The sequence below is a fragment of the Aulonocara sp. 'chitande type north' Nkhata Bay genome, linkage group LG17 (assembly GCF_057382095.1).
Source record: "Aulonocara sp. 'chitande type north' Nkhata Bay isolate Kocher_YH1m ecotype deep benthic linkage group LG17, A_spYH_male_GT1.1, whole genome shotgun sequence".
In the NCBI taxonomy this organism is placed as follows: domain Eukaryota; kingdom Metazoa; phylum Chordata; class Actinopteri; order Cichliformes; family Cichlidae; genus Aulonocara; species Aulonocara sp. 'chitande type north' Nkhata Bay.
In genome coordinates this window covers 10,431,503-10,442,237 of record NC_141360.1, presented here as the reverse complement: position 1 = coordinate 10,442,237, position 10,735 = coordinate 10,431,503, and the positions used below count along the sequence as shown (strand labels likewise).

At 39.9% G+C, this 10,735-nt stretch overlaps 1 protein-coding gene across 1 annotated transcript; it reads left to right on the top strand.

Moving 5' to 3' along the window:
- Positions 1-922: 922 nt before the first annotated feature.
- Positions 923-7,033, top strand: LOC147309662 (uncharacterized). Its single transcript, XM_086269799.1, has 8 exons — positions 923-1,488; positions 1,732-2,321; positions 2,616-2,795; positions 3,164-3,304; positions 3,572-3,609; positions 4,355-4,371; positions 4,531-4,684; positions 5,776-7,033. Exons 1-8 carry the CDS (start codon positions 1,287-1,289, stop codon positions 5,921-5,923), a joined length of 1,470 nt encoding a protein of 489 aa, XP_086125925.1. The 5' UTR covers positions 923-1,286; the 3' UTR covers positions 5,924-7,033.
- The last annotated feature ends 3,702 nt before the right edge of the window (positions 7,034-10,735 follow it).

Below are 10,735 nucleotides of genomic sequence, written 5' to 3'. Positions count from 1 at the left end.
ATTTGTGGCTTTAACGCTCGGTCTTCGACTGATTACTTGAAACACTGCCGAACACACAGAAATAATAATAATGTATCTTTTTTATGTGGCCATAGGGATTGCAGAAGGAAGTTTAACACATACAGTAGCCTTGCTGTGCATATGTCACGAGCTCATGTAGACAGAAGGAGCACACAAACATGGAACCGTAATGTGTCTGTACAGTTAAGGTGCTTGTTTAATTTTTGCAGCAGTGAATATGATGATCTTAAAACTTTAAAGTGTCATTTGAGTGGTCACATAGATGAGGGTTTGACTGTAACGTGTCCCTTTGATGGATGTTCTAAGACATTCAATGTAAAGTCATCCTTTTTAACGCATATTTCCAGATACCATAAAGGGTGGGATGTTACCAAGATAGCCCCAGTTCATATATGTGAACCAAGAGAACGGTCTTTCCAAGGTGAAGGATCACATGTAGAACCTGAAGAACCTGAAAGTTTTAACATTGATGCAGAACAAAGTGATAATTTCTGCAGTGATCAAGTGAAAGACAACTTCACAGAGAGTCTTGCTCAGTTTTACTTGGGTTTACAGGCAAAATATTTGGTTCCAGCCTCCACAATAACAGAAATAGCAAATGAAATGAGAACTATAAGTGATATTCAACAGGAATATACTGTGGATGCACTAGCCTGTGAACTGGGGCAGTATGGTGTTCCAAGGGAGACTGTAACATCTCTTGGGAATAGTATATACGAGCAGAGCCCTATGCACAAGGCATTACATTCTTATTTTAAAAGGTGCATTAGGGCAAGTAAGAACTTCATAAATGTAACCAAGTCTCTGGCTGAACGGCACCAGTTGCTTCAGGCTTATCAGTCTTGTGGTACCTTGTTTCGTTCCCAGGTTCATGTCTCAGACTCAACACGGTTCTATCCAGAGCTCTATGACCAGAACATAAAGACAGTGGTTGGAGAATTTGATTTGAACTCAAGTAACTCAGTTGTCACAGAGAGTGTGCAGGTTAAAGGCACTACATATGCAAATGGAATGCTGAGCTACGCAAAAGGACTACTGCAGTTAGGACAAATAGCAAGCATTTTTGTAAAAAATGAAACTACTGTCCTACTTTTGCTTCGAGGGAAAACTGCCAGCTGGATACCTGATCTTGGACTCTATGAACTTGATGAAAATGCTTCTGACCTGTTCAGTTGCCATGATTTGAACAAACTTGATGATTATCATCCACTTTATTCTTACCAGAGAGGTACTCGGTGGCTCATTCCTCTTAAACACACACCAACATGGAACTTGTGAAAAACTATGTCAAGAAAGCAATGCCATCGCTAAGTAGCGATCAGATGGATACACTCATGGCTAAACTGGAGGAATTAGGAGTTCTCTCTGTAGATGACCTGAGCCTTGTGGACCCGGAGGACATTAAAGACACTCTGCCATTCATTCAGTGCAAAAGATTCGTCAGAGCTGTCAAAGCATTGGAAGCAGGTGAGTTTTTGCCCCTCTGTTTTAATGCAAGTTTTCTGAAACTACAAAGGTTTATTCCAAAAATGTAAAAAAAAGTTGCCATCAGCTGTACATGGCAATAATTACTCTATAATTGGTTTTCATAATTAGGTCCATTTGTATTCCTGGTTGACCCAAACTGGACATTGAGGACCAATGTATTAATTGATTTGCAACAATTGTGATGTGTTTAATTTATGGAGATGTTTGTCATGTCATCCATAGATTCACAAACTCCACCGCAGTTCACCCGGCCTGGCCCCTCATCAACACCTGAACCACAGAGGTTTCAGCTGCCCTCAACACCACCTGAGACAGCCGACTCCCCATCCCAAGACACATATTCTGTACCATGGCACAAATTTCCCTCAAAAGTCATGGATGAGTTGCGTGAAAAAAAGTACATAATGGGGAAAGACAGACGAGAGATGGTTCGGATCGTCGCTGAAGATTACCTCCATAAACACCCAGGAAGACCTGGTAGACAAAAGCTGAGGGAACTCGCCAGTATGATTGTAGGACAATATCCTGCCTCCTTCAAGCTGACAGAGCCGTTTGGAAACAAACCTTTTGCAAAAGATGGTTCTGAAACTCTCTTTCGTCAGCTGGAACACAGAATTGAAAATATGAAGAGGCCACAAAGCTCACTGAAGAGGCAAGCAGGGGGTGAAAATTCAACAAAGAAAAGGCCCAGGAATTCAGATCTGTATGGATGTGTGGCGTGGGATCCAATCATTGAGGGGGCCGTGTGTAGAGAAGACCTGCTGTCTAAACGAGATGAGTTGAAACGTGCCTTTCAAACCCAGGATCTTCAGGTGGGTCTGCAATCATCCATTACAGATACAGAAAGCTTTATTAATCCTCGAAGGGCAATTCGGTTCCTACAGTCCACCATCTAGACATACAACCATTCACACAGCAATAGTATATAGCAGGAGTAATGCGATAAGGTCTGGGTCCAAGTACAATTTAGGACACATTGTGAAATTGTAGATCGTCTGTAGATCACTATGCCCATAGTCAATTGAAATTGATACCCCGTTTTATTATTTTAATTGGTTAGTTTGACTAACTGTTTGACTGTTTGTCTAACTGCCTCATATCTTTAGGAGTCATCTGTTCGAAAATTGATGACTGAAACATATCCCATTCAGCGTGAAATCCTCAACGATGATGATACCACTATTGCCGTTGTAAAGGACGAGTGGCCGTTCCTGTTTGAAGTTCCTCACCTGTTTGATCATGCATCTAAACTCCTTGGCTTCTCTGTACAAAACAAGCTGGCACAGGTGTGTTGTTATTGTTATTATTATGATTGTGCTGTGCTGCTCCATATGGAGAGAATTTTGTCTTTATTAATCAATCAGAAAAAGATTTGCAACCAAAAAGAGAGTTGAGACCAAAAAAGATAAACTGGCAACCAATCAAATAGAATAACTTGGATGAACAATCAAATGGAATAGATTTGAGACCAAAAATCAGGAAGTGACAACCAAAAAAGCAGGACATTTGAGATCAAAACAGAACAGGTTGCAAATGAAAATGAAATAATTCATTTTTATTTTTATTTTTTTCAAAATTCTCTCCATAGCTCCAAACGAAAATGAGTGTTAGTCTTATGTACTTGTACAAAATTAACACCTTGAACCTTGAACAGGAACTTTCCAAAAAAGAAAAGGGGATCAATGACTTCCTTGACTCCAAAGGGATGAAGATGGGCGAAGGTCCAATACAGCTCATCTGTGGCATTTCAAAATACTTCAAGGAAGACTCTTATAAACTCTTCCACAAAAAAGAGGTAGATGTTGTAGATTTTAAACTGTGTGCAAGATAATTATTTGCATCCAGTGGTGAACCAAGTAACCAACCACAGTAGGAAGTATAGATTCCCCTAATTGTGCTGCTGATATTCTCTATAAACTCTCTATCTATAAACTATTTACATTAATGTTTGTGCATAATGGCTACCTCTGTCTGATGAAGACACTAGCAGATAGTCAATTTGCCAGCAGGTTTGTGTGCACTGGAAACATTAATTCATGTATCATGTCTGTCACCAAAACAGATCTCTGCAGATCCTGAAGTCGAACTCCCAGTGACCCCATTTAGTATTTATTTATTTATTGTCATTGTCAAGAACAATGAAATTGCGTTTGGGGCTTCCATACAACCCAAAAAAAAGAAGAAAATAATAAATACCCCTTAAAACCCAAGTGTACATATTTAACCCAGTGTGACTCCAATGCAATAAGACAATCCTTAGCAATAATGTTCGTAGAAATTCAGACAAAGACCTGAGAAACATGACAAAATACAACAATGCAACCCATTCAATATTATTGTACTGTGAGATATGATATCAGATATGATAGTTATCTATTTAAGAAAGAGGGGGGGGGGGGGCAGGAGGGGGAAGAGAATAAAGATATGATGCACCAGTGCAGACCAGTTCATTGCTATTAAGAAGTTGGATATGGTTATTGTCTGTGAGAGGGGGGCAGAGAGTTCAGGAGCCTCACAGCCTGTGGATACAGGCTGTTGGCCAGTCTGGATGTTCTGGCCTGTATAGACCTGTACCTTCTCCCTGAGGGCAGCAGATGGAAAAGGTGGCGCGCAGGGTGATGTTGGTCCCGCAGGATACTGTGCACCCTCCTCAGACAGCGAGTGGGGAAGATATTACTGATCTCTGGCAGACTTGTTCCAATAATTCTGCCAGCTTCTTTCACCACCCGCTGGAGTGCTTGCTGATCGGCCTTGGTGCAGCTGGGGAACCACACTAGAAATCCATACGTCAGAACGCTGCTGATGGCACAGTTGTAGAAGTTCAACATCAGAGATCTGGGAATGTGTGCATCCTAATCAGAGGTTTGTAGTTAATCTTTTTTTGTATCCCAGCAAGCTGTTGTTAGCAGTTGTTATAAGCTGTTGTTGTGTCATATTTATTAAAGAAATGTTTTGCTTGCCTTAAAATATAGGATTTTTTTTTTTTTTGTAAATGGTACATGGTTTTTATCTGTGTTTAAGGTGACCAGCAATTCAAGATTGCTGTTGATGGGTTACTTGTCAATGACCACATCACCTCTCCCATTGTGGCCTTGAGCTACGTCTTCTCCATGTTTTATGTCTGCAACGTCCAATACCCACCGGAGATGGCTTTTACTCTCGAATTCATGCAAAGGTAAGCACTCATTGTTTGGAAATACTTTGTAAATGTGACTTTGCCGTGCCTTTCTGCACCTGACCTGCTTTTTGTCAATCTACACTAAACCCGTTTGTCTGAGATGTACAAGCTCAAAATGTGTCGTCACATGCTGTGAGCTTTTAGATCAGCTGTTATTGGCTTATGATCCCCCTGAATATGGATTTGTTCAGAGATTTTGTAGCTCCCTGTTGAAGACTATTGTTGGAATAAATGTGTCATATCTTTTTAAAGGGCAGGTAACAGGCTTTTTGCTTTAAATAGTGTCCTAAGTCAATCAATAACAAAACAAACATAACATGATTCTAGTTGGGAAATGGAGCAAAAACATATTTTTCTCAGAATGGTTTGTTCACACAAAATTCGTTTGAGCTATCTCTTTAAAACCATTAGCACCTGAGACCAGGTTATGTCAGTGGTGGGCAAACCTTTTCATGTCAAAGACACACAAACTGAAATTTATTTGGCTGCAGACCCCAAACTCAAAATATGTTGTTCCAGGGACCCCCCCCCCCCCGAAGGAAAGACTAAACATATTAATTTAAAAAATACTACATAGTGGATTCATGCCCAAATGTTAATACTTGTACTGATGTGTAACGTGCACTGAATGTCACAGTTTCTCCACTCCATGTTTGAATAACCCCCAGGACAGTCCGTGTTCAAATGTGCTGTTACACCTTTTGATAGGACAATGTCAACTGTGTTTTCTATCCCCTTCTGTGTTCTGTGCATTTATAATATCCCTGCATACACATTGAGGATGCATGCTGTCATGTGTTGGTGATAAGCAGACTTCTCACCCTTGCAAACATTTCTGTATATGCGCAGTGTGAATGCATGTGTCTTGAAAAGACAAAGGAAGAGATAAGCTTAGCCACTGGCACCAGCACCACAACAACATTGGGTTCTAGACAGATGGTCAACTAGAATGATAGAGAGGTTCACACATAGGGGCATATTGAAGAAAACAAATGTAGGATTTTATTGAACTGCTCCACTCCTGTCAAGCCACACTACATGTGCAAACTTTGTCTGCATATCACTATTGTTTTGTTTTTTTTCCTCAGAGTTTTCTTTGGGGTCAATCCTGAGCGAGGCTCCAAGGCAGAGAAGAAGGGGAAGAAACGGCACTTCATTCCTCCACAGGTGTGCAAGCTGGTTTCTCAGCTGAAGGAATTTGAATGCAAGCAGAAGGAATCTGAATGGGCCATTTGAGTTGTTCTCAGAGCTCAGAAAATACCTTTTTGGACTGAATGTACACACACACACACACACACACACACACACACACACACACACACACACACACACACACACACACACACACACACAAAGGCGAATCCAAAAACATGGGGCTTGGGAGTAGAAATACAGATTTTTACAGTATTAGGTGAGTTCAGATGTTTTAACTAGATGCCCACAACACACATGCTGCAGTTTCAAATCCCCCATGTTACGGGGGAGGGAAGGTGGGCGATATTTGTCATTCCAGTTAAGCTTTTCCTGTCATTGTGGAGTTGGAGGTGCAAGTTTTAATTTTTTTTTAGTTTTAAGTTGTTTTAAGAGTTTTAAAAATCTCTTTATGGCATGTTGCACAGTCATCCTTCTAAGGTCATGGTTGTTATTGCTGCACTGATGTTTTATAGAAAAGTTGTATAATGTAATACTTCTAATGTTCTATTTGTTTTTTGTAGAAAGGTCAGCCACTGGTTGCAGAGCTCTGCCTGTCGGTGTGATATGTGGAGTTGGAGGTGTAGGTTTCTGCATCCTCCTGGAGGGGGCTCCTCATTTTGCACTGACAGGTGAGACAGCAACAGCAATGCTGGCAGTTTTATTGTCTTATTTTGTCATTGTATTTAACAAATTAATTTGTTATTAATGCCTGTCAGCCTGTGGATGCTAAAAAGTTGCTAGATTTGGCATCTCCCTGTTAAAGGACATGGCTGTACTTCTTTGAGAGAACAGCTGGTTTATGTATGTAAAATTTATCTGAATGTGAAGGTGATGTTCTGAATGTTTTAATGGTTGTAATGTAAATATTGCAAATCATTCACCACAAAAAGTGAAATCACTTTAAAGCACTGGCAGCTGTTAAAGGAAATAAATAATTGCTGTGATTCTACATTTGTGCTTTATTGATGGTAAACGGTATAGAGAATGGTACAGAATTAAACATTTTAGGATGACTGAAGTGTCCGTAAATGGTATGGATTGAGTACTTAAATAATACGGAATATTCCATTTTAGGTTTGATGGAACTGTCCGTAAATGGTAAAGAAAAAGTCAGGTAAATCTACGGAAATATCTGTTATAGGGTTTACGGAATTGTCTGTGCAATAACTCCAAAATTTATGGAAAATACGGAATTTTCCATTTTAGGTTTGACGGAAATGTCCGTCATTGGTTTGGCTGCAAACAAGTTCTCCTGAAAAGGGTGGCATTGGCAGGATTTGACAGGTCACAACCATGGATAAGTCTACTAACAGCAGAGCAGCTAGTCTTACAAGGGAAGAAAAACTATATCTCATCCTTGTCATGGGAAAAGTAGTCTACAGTAGTTAAGTACTGAAACACACACAGTAAGAATGTATGTGTGTTTTAAACACTTTCAGATGGCTCAGTAAGACCGAGTTCATTAATAGAATAAATAGGAATATATGAATAAAGCCTATTTAAAGAGAAATGTTGGCAAAATTGTAAGTTAACAGAATATGAACATTCTGTCATTAAAACACAGGATAATCTAATGAATTACAATTATTACTCCATTAAATTTTCATGTGTGTCTGTGCATAAGATAGTTGTAGTTTTGTTTTGTTGCTTCTTTTTAATATCAGCCTACTGTGACGACCTCTTGTGACAAGAGAACGAGCTTTCCCCTCTTCATCTAGGAACCTAGATTCCTTACAGGTGCTCATCAAAAGACTTTAGATGTTATAAAAAAAAAACTTAGGACCTTTTGGCTCTTTGCACACAGAGGTCTGAAGGATCTTTCAGGAAGGGGACACATTTTTCCCAAGAACTGATTGGTCAGTGGTTGGTGAAAGTATTCCTGCTAATAATCTGGAACATAACTTGCTCTGCAGCAGGTTAGTCCTGCAGCATAAGTTACTATGGTGATGTACCCTGGTAAGAAGTAACTGCCTCCGTAAAACTGAAAACCCAGCACTAACACCACAATTACCTGGATAATCCTTCTTTGTAGTACAGGCCTCTGGTCTGAACAATGTTTCGTGCATGTCCAGATACATGCTAAGACATAAAGGTAGAAAAACAATGGAAAGTGACATTCCATGCATCTCTGTAGTCGTTAATTTCTCACATAACACCTACTTAAACACTGTTGCAGGGGCATAAAGTGCTCTGCCAAACTCCAAAACACTGTTTAAGAGTTTCAGAAAGTGTTGACTTGGACCCAAATTTTGATCCAGCATCCACTGGATGTGTTGGAAAACAAACCCAATGCAAACAAGGCCTAATCTCTGAGTTTACAGTATTCCACAATGTTGCCTTATACACCTCCAGAGATTTTGTTGGGTACATCTCTTGGTGCATCAGAGCTGTTCTTGGGCCCCGAGGAATATTAGGCAGGGCTTTTTTTTTGTGAATAGCACAAAGAAATTCTGTCTTAATTTTATTATTTAATAATTTTTTGAGTCTTGAAAATAATATGTGAGTATTTACAGCAGCAGTATAGTAGTATGTGCAGGCTTTTGTCTAACACAAGAACCAGCCAGGGCATAAGTGAGGTTCATCTATGTAAGTCCCGGGACACCAGCATCATGTGTTGGTTACACATACCATTTTTGCTAAAAACATTCACTCAGAATGGTTTGAGTTTTCTAGCGACTGGTTGACAAAAAAGGAAGGCACCATAAGTCAGTTTCACCCTATGCTATAAAATAAATGTGCTTATCTCAAGGTTGTCCACAGGCCCTGTCAGAGTAAGGCCAGGCGGCTGAAATCTAACCCTAGGTATTCAGCGCTTGTGACAGACAGTCTCAGGCCCATAGGAGTCTCTTGAAAATGTACTTGTCAAGGTTATGAAACTTCTCTGAATCAATCTTTCACAAAGCGCCTTTGATTTCAATGTAACACCATCTGAAACAGCAACTTTCAGAATTCCACCTTAATAGATAACAACTATCAGCAAAGCAATGTAATGTTCTCTCATCTTCAGCACTAATTGCCCAGCAGAATATTGCATCGGCTGAAATCTTCAGTGCTGAAATCCAAGTAATGCGACCTCATGTCCTTTCATTTCTGAGTTTTATACACACTGGCAGTCTCCTAGTTTCCTCTTGCTTAGATCGATCGTTCATTTGATGAGTTCGCGTTGTGAGGGTTTAATGCGGTGTGCTCACAATAGTTACGAGCCAGGAGTCATTCGCCACGGTGAAGGATTTCAGGTTGGCTAGAAGGAAAAGCAATGTTTAAAATCAAATCAGAAAGAAAGGAAGTGATTTGATTTTAATATAAAAATGTTTTAAAAATTAATAATCATACATTAAGTACACGATGGTTGTTATTAGTTTCAGCTGCCACTTATGTTATTTTCATTTGGAGGTAAAAAACTCGAACTGGAAACATGTTACTGAACACGAGCCCACGTGTGTACACATACAGATCAATTCCATTTAAGCTGACTATTTCAGCAATGATGAGCAGTAATCTCAAAGCTAGTAGAAAGGGACCCCTCATCACCACCACTACCACCTCTCTCTGTCACTTGCTCTTTCTCTCTCTCTCTCTCTCTCTCTCTCTCTCTCTCTCTCTCTCTCTCTCTCACACACACACACACACACACACACACACACACACACACACACACCGACCAACTCTCTGTCGCTGAAGTAATGGAAATTCCTTGTGGGTGTAAATAGTTGTTTATTGAAGTCACTGCGAAGTGTGTGTGTGTGTGTGTGTGTGTGTGTGTGTGTGTATGTGTGTGTGTGTGTGTGTGTGTGTGTGTTAGATCTTGTTAACAGGTTGAGTTACTGCTCACACCTGCTGTACGGTGTTCTGGGAATCCATCCTACCTGACAAACCATCCTACCTGTTCTGCGTTCTGCGCATGCACATTCTGCCTTTGTTAATATGAGCTAGAAGCATACTTTAACGGCTAAAATTAATGGGCAAATCATGCTACCTTTGTGCATGTTACCTACAAGCATACTTTAACGGGTAAAATGAAGTGCCAAACTGTCCTGGCTTTATGAATATGAGCTGGAAGCATACTCTGATGGGCAAAGTTAAGTGGCAAACCGTCATACCTACTTACATTTGTGCTGGAATTACTCTGTTCCAGCAGAAATGTGCATAAACTACTTATGGTAGGACGTTTTACCAAAGTAGGATGGTTTGTCAGAACAATGGAACTAACGCAAACCCACACAAACAGTATTTCACTGTATGCACAGCATGTACCCTGTCATCTGTCAGTGTGTTTCACATTGTTATTATTTCTGCTATTATATAATACTTTAATAATAGACGCCTTAACAGAGCACTGCACTCATAGACAATGTAAAACATGGACGTATCTTCCCGTCAGAAAAAATAACCCAAAAAAGGAGTGTCCTAAATCTGCATTTCATCTGAAGTCCACTAGATGGCGATAGCTGTAGTCCTTGTCCTGTAGAAGTCTATGGGAAAAGTTGATTTCTGTAAACACTTTCCTGCCTGATTTATAGGCTCACTGACTCGTGTTGGGTCACAATGAATGAAAATTAAGTCAGATTTGTAGCTCATGGTCATACCACATTTCAAAATGAAGGGGTGTGAGAGTAAATCACATCTTTAGCCAATGAGCATACGGTTTTACAGTATGACCTGTCCTGCATCCCATCTGTTTGCATTTTTTAACCAAGATGGTGATGGCAAAAATACTCATCTCGTGGCTTCAAGGTAGAATTTCAGAATCCAGTGGGTGACATAACAGTAGCTACAGCCATCTTTTATTTTGTATATGATTGTGCTATATAGTAATTAACACACCAGTAGAACATTCATAAAATAAAAATCTAC

Bases quoted from the DNA above. Each gene is read 5' to 3' on its own strand.
- LOC147309662 (XM_086269799.1), top strand. From the start codon at position 1,287: ATGGAACTTGTGAAAAACTATGTCAAGAAAGCAATGCCATCGCTAAGT. The intron at 3,305-3,571 runs GTAGATGTTGTA...TCACCAAAACAG, and splicing joins AACTCTTCCACAAAAAAGAG to ATCTCTGCAGATCCTGAAGT. The intron at 4,685-5,775 runs GTAAGCACTCAT...TTTTTTCCTCAG, and splicing joins ACTCTCGAATTCATGCAAAG to AGTTTTCTTTGGGGTCAATC.